We start from the raw sequence: 14793 nt of genomic DNA on the forward strand, positions 1-14793 counted from the left end.
TCCATGCGCGCCCGTATCACATCTTGTATCCAAGCTAGAGGCGGTACAACAGGGTACTAGAGCCTCCCTTCAAGGGGTCGGTTTTCTGCAATAAACTGAGTGTGGAAAATGAACATCTTTTAAGTCTTTTAAATGCATCTTGTAGAGAAGAGCGAGGTAATCACTTAGCTGCATCCAACCAAGTTACTACCTGATGCACCAAATCACTAGGCATAATGTACCATTAAAGGTACCGGTATACTATGGAGTATAAAAGCACAAGGTACTATTAAACTGTTGGGTATAAAAGACTAGAGGATGTTGGCGTGGGGTACATGCCATGTGTTTTGGGATACATACAATGTTACTAGAGCACAAAACCTTTGTGAAGGAGGGTGATCTCACATCCAAAGGTGGTGATAACTGGTTCCAGAGCGGTTTATTACCGGCACGTCTACACAGCAGAAAAATCCACCAGTGAATTTGGCTATTTTGTGCAGCCCTGCTACATCTAAAGAGGTGAAATCCACTGTGATAATCCATTGGACAAATGTACATGCTGTGGATTGAGAAAAACAAACACCCAGTTAATTTCCATGCAGGAAAAATCCACTGCATGTGGATAAGAACTGTCTAAATCCTATCCATATACCTGATACTATAGTTCATAGGAGATTTTCCATGAGCAAATCCACACAGAATCCACAGCATTTCCAGGATGTGTGAATGTACCCTAATATTTGCTGTGTATTTAAAAATACTGATTTTTAAAGGGTTATTCCCATCTCAGACAGTTACGGCTCCGGTGGGAAAACTCATCTGCGTGTGGTTGCAGGAGCTGACTGTGCTACTGCTTCCAGAAATGAATGGGAGTTTTGGATACAGTGTAGCAGAGCCAGTGTAGCAGAGCCAGCATGGCTGTTTTTTTTAATTTTTTTGTAATTTTGGTTGCCACAGAGTTAGGTATTCCAATTTTGGCCTTAACGGTCTGCCATGGGAATGACTAAAGATCTGTCCTATACACCTGAATGGTTGGGTCCCTGCAGCGAACACTTAGATTTCTGTAAACCCCATTCAGCTGAATGTGACAGCGGCAGACATTTCTGCAAAGAAATGTGACACGTGTATTCACCCTCGTAATAATGGGCTCATCAAAAATAAGTGCGTAGAATAATTTGGCAACCTTTTTAGCTTTGTGACCACTACAGCGCTGTAATGTTTCTCCATGCAGTAGTCAGCAATGGCTGTAATTTAGCCTAGTTATTCTGTCAACACTGATGCTTATCCACAGTAAATGGGCTTTTTGAGAGCTTATCGGTGCATGGAAATTGCATTAAAATTGTATTAATGTGTGTCAATGGTGCCATTCATAGCAGTGTGATTTACCGTATTAGCCCTCAGCTTAATATTTTAAAATACTTCCAAATCTATTTAATGTGTTAATTTGTTTGTTATGCCTAAAACTTGGCATTCCTTCAAGATAGGATTGGTCTGTTCAGGCTAATGACCATGATAATAAGAATGTAGCCGTACACATGATAAACAGGGAATTGTACAAATTGTTAGCTACAAAGGGCACAGGTAGAAATAATCACAGAATCGCTGATGTTTTGTGCCATCTGTTTATAATGAAGTGACTCCTGAAATAGATGATTGCCAGTTTTTTTTCACTAACCTGTATGTGCCAAGTGTAAAGAGCAATGAGCTCACTCGGGTCAGAGTATTTTTAACAATTGTAGTTTAGGTCACTTTGACATAGAGAGATTTGAAAGCTGGACAAACTGTCTAGTTACTCCTATTACATAATCTAGAAGGTAATACCTTGTCTACTATAGAGAGTGTAAAGGCCCATTTACACACAACAATTATCGCTCAGAATTCGTTCAAACAATGTCTTTTGAGCGATAATTGTTGCATGTAAATGCTACCATTGTTAGCTTTTCGGCCGAACGATGATTTTTAGTTCAGCATAAAAACCATTGTTCAGCCAGAGAACTGATTGCAGGGACCACATGCTGCAATTCTCCACAGGAGCTCTGACAATTGTTTTTAGGTGCTGTCCCATGGGAGAACAATGGAGCTGTATGCAGATAATAGACCACCCGCTCTTATCTACATTCAGTTAGTGCATTAGTGCCCATTAGTAGTTATGCAAAATGATTGCTCAAAACTGTCACTCAAACTGTCTTTTGCACAAATTTTGAGCAATGATCTTTGCGTGTCAATGAGGCTTAAGGGCTCATGCCCATGGGTGTATGCGTAAAACACTGCAGGGCCATTGACTTTTACAGGCTTCTATGGGAGCTGCCGGTTAATCGTAGCTAAAAGATAGGGCAAGACGCGTAAAACTGGCCAGCATCCACAGCATATGTGCTGTCTGTTCCAGCCGGATGATTTTATGCACTGGGAAGTCGCCCATCTGAACGAATGCATTGGAAGTCAATGCTTCAGATGGTCGCCATTTTTAGCCGATGTTTTATTCTGGCAAAATACCTGCGATAAAACGTTTGTGTGAATAAGGCCTAAGTGTGTGGAGAACTACAGTGGCATCTACATCGTAGATCATATAGCAGCTGTACTGCTCCCCTCTCAGAAGGCAAGCTCCTCCTCAGCTCTGCACAGGACGTCAGCCTCTTCCACCTCACCTCAGAAGAACAAGCCACCCTTCAGAGAAGACCCCAACTTGGCCTATCATTGCACACCAGTCATCTGTATACCAGTTTGACATCTCGCGTAGTCTGTAAGCATCACCACACTCTGTGCTCAGCACCGGGCTCTTCTTGGGCCTAGCCTGTCCTATGCGTCCCCACTGAAACTGCACCCCGCATTACACCATGACCAGTCATCCAGCACCCCGCATTACACCATGACCAGTCATCCAGCACCCCGCATTACACCATGACCAGTCATCCAGCACCCCGCATTACACCATGACCAGTCATCCAGCCGACCTGTAAAACAGAATAACATATGGACAGAGCAACATATTTATTTACATCACATTTTACTCATTGTAAAAACAAAATCCCTCCCACAGACGTGGTTGGCAGAATATAACAAAACGTTCTATATGTGATTACAATATCTGAGCAAAAGGAGAATTTATTACAGAAAATTCAACCCTTGAAGGAAGGCTCTAGTACCCTGTTGTACCGCCTCTAGCTTGGATACAAGATGTGATACAGGCGGTCATGAGGGCTCTAGCACCCTGTTGTACCACCTCTAGGTTGGATACAAGATGTGATATGGGCGGGCATGGAGGCTCTAGTACCCTGTTGTACCGCCTCTAGCTTGGATACAAGATGTGATACGGGTGGGCATGGAGGCTCTAGTACCCTGTTGTACCATCTCTAGCTTGGATACAAGATGTGATACGGGTAGGCATGAAGGCTCTAGTACCCTGTTGTACCGCCTCTAGCAAGGATACAAGATGTAATAAGGGTAGGCATGGAGGCTCTAGTACCCTGTTGTACCGCCTCTAGCTAGGATACAAGATGTGATACGGGTAGACATGGAGGCTCTAGTATCCTGTTGCACTGCCTCTAGCTTGGATACAAGGCGTGATACAGGTGGGCATAGAGTATGTAGTACCCTGTTGTACGGCCTCTAGCTTGGATACAAGATGTGATAGGGACGGCCATGGAGGCTCTAGTACCCTGTTGTACCCCGTCTAGCTTGGATACAAGATGTGATACTGGCGGGCATGGAGGCTCTAGTACCCTTTTGTACCTCCTTTAGCTTGGATACAAGATGCGATACATAAAGTGACCGGACATTCCATTTTAGGCAGGAAAGTCCCACTTTGGGACCATGTGTCCTGCTTTACCCAGGTTCCCAAGCAGGACAGCCCTCTGCCCCGCTTTTGTACGTCTGTCTCACTTTTGGGATGTCTGGTCACCATGAAGGTGATTACCAACCAGGGTGCTGCAGCTCCCTGGCTGGTAATCCCTCACTGGCACTGCTGCAGGATGCACACACTGACGGCAGTGTGTGCACCCGGAATCATCCTCCCCGACCTCTCCTAATTGGTTCCGCAGAAGGAGAGGAGATGGGAGGAGGAGTCCAGGTGCACACACTAACGTCAGTGTGTGCATCTCACAGCAGCACCGAGCGAAGGAGCAGAGGCGCTCTGAAAACAAAAAGAACATAAATATATGGATTTAAGGGGGGATTCTATTACTACTGGGGCTACTGTGGGGGTCACTGTTACTACTGTGGATGATATAGGGAACACTATAAGTAATAGTGTTCCCTATATCAACCTCAGTAGCAATAGTAATGCATCACAGAAGGGGAAATAAAAAAATTAAAAACAATCACACATAATGGCCGTTACTTACTGAGTGAGGAGTGCATATAGATGCATCCTCCTCTCACCATGCAGGTAGCTGACTACCAAATGGAGGAGCCAATAACACCTGTGCAAGACACATGACACATGACTCCATTTGGTAGTCAGCTACCTGCATGGTGAGAGGATGCATCTATATGCACTCCTCACTCAGTAAGTAATGGCCATTTTCTGTGATTGTCAGTAGCAATAGTATTACTACTGAGGCTACAGTAGCCTCAGTAGTAATACTAATACTACTGGGTCCAATTTAGGGGACACTATTACTACTGGGGCCATTCTGCACGTGGCACTATTGGTGTGGAGGTTCACTGGAAATCAGTTGCATATCCGCAGCTGATTTCGTACTATGCGGCATATCCCCATACCTCTGCTGAAGGCTGCCAGCTGTCATCGCTCCCAGGCTTCCAGTTCTCAGTGGCCTGGTCAGGTGCAGCCACAACAGAGCAGCCCAGGTGGTGGACGATTCTTCAATATGACCATCCAGCTTCTCACATTCCAATATTACGCCCCCTCTCAGACGCAGGCTGTCCCAAAGCTCTGATTGTGGCGTAGTCAACAATTTCTACACAAGTGGATAAAGAGGTCACTACATACAAGTGGCCTCTGGGAGCCTTTTATAGGACAAGGGGGGAACCACTTATAGGGACTCAGAGGGCAAGACCGGTCATCTAATCACACCACAACTCTCATCATTTACATATCTACCTGAGATGTAACTGCATGCCGGGATTTACAGCAAAACAACAACTCCTAGGGGCTTGAGTTATTTATTTTTTTATACAAAGGGTGTACATACAGTGCAGTGCATTATTATATCTTTTTAGTGTGTGGAATGCTGTATTTGCCGTGCATTATGTGGAGTACAGTATATCTGTGTACTGCATCTGTGTGTGATATGCACTACAGTATTTTGCTATTCTCTATGATGTAATCCGGGATCTAACGCGCCTCCGGAACCATAGTCACAGCGCGTGTGCAGCAGGGGAATGATTCCGGAGTCGGACTTCCGGGTAATATGGCGGCGCCCTGCAGACGCGTGGTGTAGCCAGCAGTGTCCCCAGTGATGGCCGGGCTGACGTTATTTATCCGGGGTCTCCCGGAGGATGCCAACAATAAACGGCTGGAGGAGATCTTCAGTGAGAGCGGCCCCCTCCGCCAGAGCTTCGTGGTCCGAGAGAAGGGTATGTATGGCGGCGGGGCTGCAGCACACGTCGGAGCAGGCGCCCGCTCGTCGGTGTGACCGGGAGGTCTCTGCTCACCGTCCCCAGAGCCGGCAGTCGTCTGCATTCACTCTACAGATGCCAATGAAAGCCATTTTGGTTGGCTGGATCCTGCTGGCCATAGATGCCTCCCCGCTGTCATGGAGTGTGCCATGCGTTACTTACACATCTGCTGTAATAGTGACAGCGCTTCATGTCTTCCAGGGCGCTGTCTACAAGTCATGGCCGCACGTCTGCGGTTTTGCAATTGCAAAAAAAAAAATCCCAGTTTTTTAAAATAATTTCGATATAGAGAAAAACAATCCGGAGAACCTGAACGCTTTAGGCCTCATGTCCACGGGATAATTGTTATTTAAAATCAGCAGGTTTTTTCCCGCACGCGGATCCGCGCCCCATAGGGATGCATTGGACACCCGCAGGTAGTTGAATACCTGCGGATGTCATTTTCCCTTCAGGCACGGATTGCGTGTGGGGGAAAAAAACGCAACATGCTCCATTTTTAGTGCGGGTCTCCCGCGGGGACGGCTCCCGAAGGGTTCTATTGAAGCCTATGGAAGCCGCCCGGATCTGTGGAACACCCGTACCAGAATTAAACTTACCTGTCCGGACGCTGTGGATCTTCCCTCCGTCGCGGCTGGAAGATCTGCAGCGTCAGGATAGGTGAGTTTAATCTTATTTTTAGCCTCATGTCCCCGGGAAAGGAGGTGAGCTGGAATAGGGTTTTCTCCAGCAGGCTTCAGGGTATTCTGCAGCTTTCCTAATTGTGTGGAAGCAGTATGCGCACACTGACCAAGTCAAACACAAGGTATGAATCTCATGTTAAAAATGGCTCTTCTGGCAGAGACGTCCAGACAGGCCTTTTTATTGAAAAAGGATAACACCTGCCCTTTATGGGCGTTTAACAGATTACATCACTAACATATATATATATTCTTATTCGCTAGATTATATAGAATCTCTGCCTCCCTACCCACCCTTCCTCACGTCCGCCATAGTATGGACTTTGTCTTCTTTAGCATGCAGACAGCCTTAAGGAATTCTGTGTAGTTGACAAATCAATGTTTAACTAGCTTGTGTTTGACGAGTGGAAGGGGGCCTAGGTAAACACACAGTATTGAACACAGGATATACACATAACACTATAGCCCTTAACTCTTAGAGGTCTCTTGTGCAATTTCTATGTACTTAGCTAACATTAGATCAGACATCCTTCACCATCCCATTGTCTACTAAATACTATGATTAGATTGTGTGTCGATCAAACTCCAGAGTTAAAAGTCATTACAACAGCATAACACATTTGGGTTTATATAAATCAATAGACATTTTATATTAATCATGATGTCTACTACAGAGGGACCCGCTGCGGGCCTGATTTTTCCCGTGGACATGAGGCCTTAAACGTTAACGGATTCCACGACTAAAAAAACATGGCTTTTATCTTCCAAACACCAGTAGTACAAAAAAAGGGGCTATCCCTAAGCAAGCAGGCGCACACTCGAAAATATGTGCAATCTTAGTTCTACAAATATTGACAAAACTGCACCAAAGTGCTTAGATCTACGTTGGATCCTGCGGGTCGGAGGTTCGTTGCAGATTTGGCTCCACTGCTGGAAAGAAAAGCAGCAGGCAGCACTTTTCTTTCCATCTAAAAGCTGGGCAGCTGAGCCAAAACTAAACAGACCCCATTATAGCCAACAGGTCCGCCTGGCGCTATTGGGTTCTGTCCTGAGACTGAGCTGTTCGGCTGCAGGGATTCCCCTTTCCTGCTCCCCGAAAGGAGGAGGGAAGCAGAACCCCCAGCGCAGATGTAAGACCACCCTTAATAACATTTAAAATGTTCCAGGTTTGTCACATTTGCATTTATCTAATAATGATTGTGTATTTTGTGCATATTTTCGACTGTGCGCCTGTTTGCTTAGGGGTATTCCCCTTTTTTCTTTTTCGCACTACTGGTTTGCGCTTTGAAACCCATCCGGCAGCACCTGGAATAGAATACCTGGTATTTTGGTGCCTGTCCTTTCCGTCATTCGTCTTTCTTACACAATCATTCCCCCTCCTGCCCACAGGTTGTGTCTGGGATTGCATCTCTGTCCCATTCACACAGCCAATGGACAGGTGTGGCGCTATTCTTGGAAGAAAGCCGCCATGTTTTTCTAATCCTGCACAACTTCTTTTATTTCCTTTTTATCTATTTCAGAAGAGTAATATTTGCCTACCGTTCATATTGATACGGGCCTCTTCACCTATAGTGACACATCATGTTGCTCTAAGAGGCTCGTTTCTCTCCAGCAGTGACTGCACATCCGCTTTCATCATGGACTATTTGAGCTGCAGGCTGCTGTGGTTTACGTCACTATAAATCCATATGATGCTTTTAGTTTGGATGATTGTGTACAAATCCCAATCCCACTGAGGGACTGAACTCTTCTGTCACCATGTCTTGCCAAATAAAGGAGGCAGATGGTAGCAAGTAACGTTCACACAGGCTTTGCTAGTGTGCAGATGCCTAATGTAGATTGAAGGCCTATTTAGACACAACGATAGCGTTGTGTGTAAATGTGCCCATCTTTCACTGTTTGGCCGAACGACTGTTTTGAGTTCTGCTTCAAAACCGTCATTCAGCAGAATAGCTGATAAGCAGGACCGCAGGCAGTGTCCACTGTCCATGGTTCTGAGTCCTCCATGGGTAGCCCATGGCTGAACAATGGAGCTAATTACAGAGCTTAGACCTCCTGCTGAGTTCTGTAACAGCTCCCAGAAGCTCATTTGCATGCAAATGAAGCTAATAAAGTACTAATAGCCATTAGTGCCTATTAGTACTTTATGCAAAATGATTGCTGATCTTTCAATCTTTTTAAAAGATATCTGTGTGTGTAAATGGGCCTTTGTATAGGAGCCTTTTGTGAAAAATAACGGGATATTTCTAATCTAACTATTTACAAAGATGCTTCATTTTCTTTTCTTTTTTTAGATTTGAAATGCCATTGGAATAATAAAGTTCCCTTAGGCTTTCAGTGTAAACCTCAAGTGCTTGGTTCCTTCACTTACCTTGATAGGAATATTTTATATAATGGAGGATTTGTCAATACTATGACTATGGACTGTACAATATGCTCACTTGTATTTGTAGGCACAGAAAAATGCCGTGGTCTTGGCTATGTCACGTTTTCCATGTTGGAGGATGCACAGAAAGCAATGAAAGAAATCAAGGAATATGATGGCAAGAAAATCGAGGTGCTGGTGGCCAAGAAAAAGTTGCATGAAAAAGATAAAAAGGCCAAAACAAAAGGTACCGCTGAGTTTTGTATTAGAGAGACTTTAAACTTGTTTAGAATTAGAACATTCCCATCTGTGCGTTTTATCGCACCTGGAATATTTTATTCTTGAAGGAATCTCATTATCATTGCAAGTATAACTGGGACATATTATATTTCTGTTGTCAGAAGCAACCGAGAAGGCAAAACAAAACAAGCCTAAAGATGTCAAAGTGCCACCCAAGAAAGCCAGACTGATCATCCGGAATCTGAGCTTTAAGGTGAAGTATGAAGTGGAAGGCTGCAGCTGTGAATACAGCAGTAGATTCATAGTTTAGTTTTAATGTGGCAAGATCCTGAAGTGTTGACTGTAAACAACTATAGAACTATGTAATGACTCTGACTGCTGCCTACATACAGTAATATTGTATTGTGGGGTTCATACATTGGGGCTTTATCTCCCCAAACTCCCTACCCCTTTAAAGACTGGATAGCTCTGAAAGTGCCTATAGATGAGCTCATTATCAGTTTAGCATTAACCTTAAGGGTCTAAATATAGGCCACACAAGATCTCGTTCTGTAATGTGATGTACATTTCCATCCCGGTGGTCATCCTGGAGAGTTGTTGTGTAATAATGCCACTTAAGGCATATTATTATAGAAACGTATGCCCTGACATCTTGTAGGGTATACCATATACATCTAAAGAGTTTTACAGTCACTGAAAACTCTGTATTATGGGTGGTAAATCCAATATTAACCCCTTAGACTGCATCCGCACAGGCTACAAGACATCTCTACAATGTGAAGCCCATGGTTTCCAATGGGTTATTTCACATGAGTCATGTTTTGTAGTGAGATTCTGCAGCCCGTGCGGATACAGCTTCAAGGACATGGCCTATTTTGGGCTTAAGGACACCGATTTATTTTGGGGATTTTGATTTTCTGTTTTCAAGAGCCATAACTTTTTTTCTATTTTTCCGTCGACCTGGCCGTATAAGGGCTTGTTTTTTGCGTTGCGAAGTATAGTTTTAGTTAAGTGATGCAGGGCAGGATGGAGGTAAGTATAATTTTTTTTTTTTAATTTAAATTCCTTATTTATGGTAATAACTTGGGTACAAAAAGGAAAGGGGGGGGGGGGTGCAGAAAAATATAGCATACAGCAGTTTGTCTTCATATAACTTTAGCCATAGTAGTTTAGAAAAATAAAACAAGATAGAAGGTGAAGGAAAAGGAGAGAAATATGGAGATGGGGTCAAGAACAGGAGAGGGGGCGGTAAGGGAGTAACAGGATCAATCTTCTGTAGACTTTGCTTTGTTTTTTTTGTTTTTTTTTTGCCGACAGAACCCCTTTAAGTCTTGTGGTTGGAAGATAGGAAAAAAAAGGTTGGAAGGGATTATTCCACTTTAAGTATGCGTACTGCAATAATTCCATCATCTGGCTTCCGTGCTTGTCTTCTGTGTGTTGTCCATGATGTTTGCCCACCATAGTCAGATCATGGGACGTCAGAAAGAAATCCGCGCTCAAAATAGGAGTGAACTGAGGACGGATTCACATGTAAGTAATGGTTTGATATAACACTTACTTGGAAGGAGGGGGGTATGATGCACAAATGCCCCCTCCTCAGAGTATCCTCCACAAGGTGTAAAACTATGCTCCAAGGCACATAGTTTTAATCAGAGTATTTTGATAAGATGAAACTTTTAATCAGGCAACGCGTTTCGGTGCAAGACAAGGCACCTTTCTCAAGCAATACAGTACGTCTTTATCTTTTATTATGTATAAATGTATGCACTGTATTTGTTTTATCTGTATGGCTTGAGAAAGGTGCCTTGTCTTGCACCGAAACGCATTGCCTGATTAAAAGTTTCATCTTATCAAAATACTCTGATTAAAACTATGTGCCTTGGAGCATAGTTTTACACCTTGTGGAGGATACTCTAAGGAGGGGGCATTTGTGCATCATACCCCCCTCCTTCCAAGTAAGTGTTATATCAAACCATTACTTACATGTGAATCTGTCCTCAGTTCACTCCTATTTTGAGCACTGATTTCTTTCTGACGTCCCATTTTCTGTTACACCCGGGGGAGCTCTGGCTCCAGACCCCCCCGGCTTATATCTGCAGCTCTCCTTTGAACTAAAGGATCGGAGTACTGAGGAAAAGACTCATCGTGATTGCATCTGCATACCCCAGCAAGTGTGGACTTTATTTACCTGTGGCGCTCTCTACCATTTTTTTTTGACTTCTCAGTATAGTCAGATCATGACATACAGCCTCACATATTTAAGTCTACAATTTTGGGTAACATCTGGAGTCCACACAACTTTTATTTTTATTGACTAGAAAATGCATAGCTACATCTTTAAGATTTAAGAATAGTTTTCAGTCACTAATCTTTATTGCGATAAGCATCATTATGGTTTGATGATTTGCTACAGTGTGTTACATATGTGAATGGGAAATGTTTTTGTGTTTTTTTTCTTAGGACAATCTCTGGTGGTGGATTAACTATTTAAGTGTGCACTTTTTATTTGTGGATACAGTCTTTTGTGTTAATTGTCCTTTATTTCTATAACAGTGCTCTGAAGAAGACCTTAAGACACATTTTTCCACCTTTGGGTCTGTGATGGAAGTCAACATTCCTAAAAAGCCAGGTCTGTTTTCTATTTGATTGTATTTTTTATGCTTTTAGATAGGAGAAAAGTTTCGCTCTGACTACTGCATAATTATAGCTTTTCCAGTAGAGGAGGCAAGCTGTATCAAATGTCCGAAGTAAAATATATGTCTTAAGAAGAGCTGTTACTAGGATAGATCTGTAAGAACTGGAGTATGATGCAGTTGTGTTGTATCACATGATCTGTTTTGACCAGTTGCTGCACTGAAAGGGATCATATGATGACGTCCGTGACTCCGGTTTCTGATGAGTAATGATGTGTATGTCTCATGACCCACTTCAGAGCTGCTGTGAGGGGTCATGTGACACACCTTATGACCCCAAAGAACCAGTACGGTTGCTTTTACACTGTTTGCAATTTGTCGGAGGTACATATAGGGTAATGCTCCCATCATATACATCTGACACATAACGATCGTTGCTTAGTGCATGGAGGTGCAGTGGGTTGTGTATCGTTCCTGCCTGTCGCCACTTACAATAAAGAGGCATCATTCATAGATGAATGACTGCCTGTTTACACTAGGCAGTCGTTCATTTTTTTTTTCCTTTTATGTATGCATAGACTAACTATCATTCATTTTTTGTTCGTTCAATCTGCACATGCGTTTATACTGAATAATAATCATTCCAACTTTCACTGGATCATGGCAATCTAAACTATTATTGGCCCGTGTCAAAGGGCCCCTAGCCTGCTTAACCAGAATAAGGTATGCTTGCCTAATGACACAGGCCTCTGGTGCATTTGAGTCTATAAACATGCCACATGTACAACATTAGTTTTATTTTGTGTGCAGAATAGATCCCTTACAACTTGCTATTGAGCTGTTCTAGGATTTTACATTCTGAAGTCAGATCTGTTTTCCGACCGCATTCTCTTGCAGTTCTTTAGAAGATCACCAGTAATGAATGTGCTTTCTCCCACAGATGGGAAGATGCGAGGGTTTGCCTTTGTGCAGTTCAAGAACATGTTAGAAGCCAGCAAGGCTTTGAAGGGAACAAATATGAAGAGTATAAAAGGTGAGTACACTCCCAAATAGAACAGATATTTCAGCCTACTAAGTGTTATGGCTATAAACTCGAGATTCAATAAAGGTCTCCTTTTAGAACTTTGTCACGGGCTGAGGCTAAAATAGAGTCGGGACTTTGGTATTCCCTGTGTTTAAAAACTCTGCAATATTTGCAAAAGATCTATATGGGGCCAAAAGGCAAACGTTGCAGTGGTTGGATGCTCGAGATTTTACCTTGACTCCTGAGTGATACCATCTAGCCTTGGGTGTAAAACATTTTAGGACAGACATTTCTTGGGGATGGAAGGTGCTTAAGCTTTTCTTTTTAATTAATATTTTTTTGCTCCTTTTATAGGCCGAACTGTTGCAGTCGATTGGGCTGTTGCAAAGGATAAATACACAGCAACTCAGGGAGCAAAAGCTAATGGTGAGTTAACGCTATTTATTTTTCTTGGCTTAGTTTCTTGGTTTGAAGAGCTGTTTGCTATAATCAAATGTGTAAAACTGTATTCTTACATTGGTTCCAGAATCCCAGAAAAGTAGCAAGAACTTGGAGCAGAGCAATGATTTTTCAGATGCTGAAGATTCATCAGATGACAAAGATAAAACTTCACTGAACGATGAAGCTAGCTCTGAGGAGGAGGAAGAGGAGGCTTCAAGTGAGGAAGATAAGACACAAAACGAGGAGTCAGAAGATAAGAAGGAAACTGCACGTCAGAAGACTAAAGGCAAATTGTAAGTAATGGGTGAATGTCATACAAAAAGATGATTTTTCCTTTTAGGAAACTACTTGCCTTACATGACTTTTACTGCCTTCCTTTTATTTAAAGTGTAGGTTTACACGTGGCAGAATTTTCTGCAGCCGCAAATCTGCACCAAATGGTGTGGATTCACTGTGGATTTTACCCCCATAATTGAAGGGGTAACATTTGTGTCAAAATCTGCACTGCTTGAGGATTTTCCACAGCAAATCCTCCGTGTGAATGTATCCTTAATGAACAAGTTCATTGCTAAAACAATAACTGGTACACATCTGGAACATAATTATGAAAGGGGTGGTAGGCTTTGAGAGATGTACTGTAGAAATGCTGAAGGAGGTGGTGGATGAGGACATATGCTGACGTATTTAATATCTGTGTTACCTTTTATTACTTTGTGCATTTAATGGACTAATCTGCATGTGGGTCTGTGCTTATTACTCCTTTTTATATGTTTTTGTTTTTTCTTAGACCTGTTAAGAAACCTCAGACTAATAAAAATAAAGCGGAGGAGGAAAGTGAGGATGATGGTGACGACGACGATGATGATGATGACGACGACGATTTGTCTGTAGACTCTGGTCAGGAGAGTGATATGGACAATGAGTCAGAAGACTCCGACTCTGAGGGTGAAAAGAAAGGTACATCAGGTTATCAAAAAGGCTTCTCCATGCAGTGATTCTGTTTCCATAAAAGCACAGTGAAAATGCACCTTTGCAATGTGGCAGATCTCAAGATACAGCAAGATTTATAGCCTCCTGGTGTGTTTTTTGCCAGCAGATACGGTCACTAAATGTGGCTGCTAGTGCTGGTCCTACATACTAATATGAAGCTTGTAGCTTTCTACTATTGCTTAATTCAAGGGTTGAGAATGGCAGTAAAAGTAACAGGCATGAAGTCTAGTCATAGTGCCCAGTGATCACTTATCTGTGTGTCCTGGATAGATAATGAGATTTTCTTTTCTTTTCCTTGTATGATGTAATGTTCTATAATCCGTATTTTAGGCAATAATCCATACAGTGGCTCAAGTCATCTAATCTAATATAATTTATATTTAGCTTACAGATATGACCTGATGTAACGTGTTCTTTGTGTTCTAGTTAAAACCAAAGCGAAGAAGAAACAATTGCCATCAGATGTCAGTGAGGGAAAAACATTATTCATAAGGTGAGGCTTTATCTTTGTCAATGCCCCTTTGCAAAATACTGATGCAGAATTCTATTTTCTTAGCACTAAAACCAACCTTTCAAGTTATGGATCCTTTAGGCTGGTTTCACATGGGCGATCAAATCGTGTGAGATTTGTGCATTTTGAGACGTACAAATCTGAACCCCAGCCTTCTGAATAAGGGTCATACACAGGATCAATGTTTTTCCACATGGCGATGCTATGTGGGAAACAAATCGCGACATGTTCTACGTTGCTGTGTGCTCTCACATTGAAGCACCCATTGTTTTCAATGGGACTGGCGGCAGCAGCGCTGGCCCCGTTGAAAGCAATGGGAGAACTCCGTGATCCTCTGTGACAGCCGTACCAGAGGA

General features: G+C 42.8%; 1 protein-coding gene across 1 annotated transcript in view; it reads left to right on the forward strand.

The window, feature by feature from the left end:
* The first annotated feature begins 5321 nt into the window (after positions 1-5321).
* Positions 5322-14793, forward strand: part of RBM28 (RNA binding motif protein 28) — a 37260-nt gene continuing 27788 nt past the window's right edge. Inside the window, exons 1-9 of the mRNA XM_066592189.1 lie at positions 5322-5514; positions 8687-8845; positions 9000-9091; positions 11392-11467; positions 12412-12504; positions 12850-12921; positions 13022-13229; positions 13724-13893; positions 14353-14419. Of these exons, the coding sequence (XP_066448286.1) occupies positions 5397-5514; positions 8687-8845; positions 9000-9091; positions 11392-11467; positions 12412-12504; positions 12850-12921; positions 13022-13229; positions 13724-13893; positions 14353-14419 (1055 nt within the window). The 5' untranslated portion in view covers positions 5322-5396. The remainder of the gene's footprint in view (positions 5515-8686; positions 8846-8999; positions 9092-11391; positions 11468-12411; positions 12505-12849; positions 12922-13021; positions 13230-13723; positions 13894-14352; positions 14420-14793) is intronic.

Source organism: Eleutherodactylus coqui, chromosome 2 (assembly GCF_035609145.1).
Source record: "Eleutherodactylus coqui strain aEleCoq1 chromosome 2, aEleCoq1.hap1, whole genome shotgun sequence".
In the NCBI taxonomy this organism is placed as follows: Eukaryota; Metazoa; Chordata; class Amphibia; order Anura; family Eleutherodactylidae; genus Eleutherodactylus; species Eleutherodactylus coqui.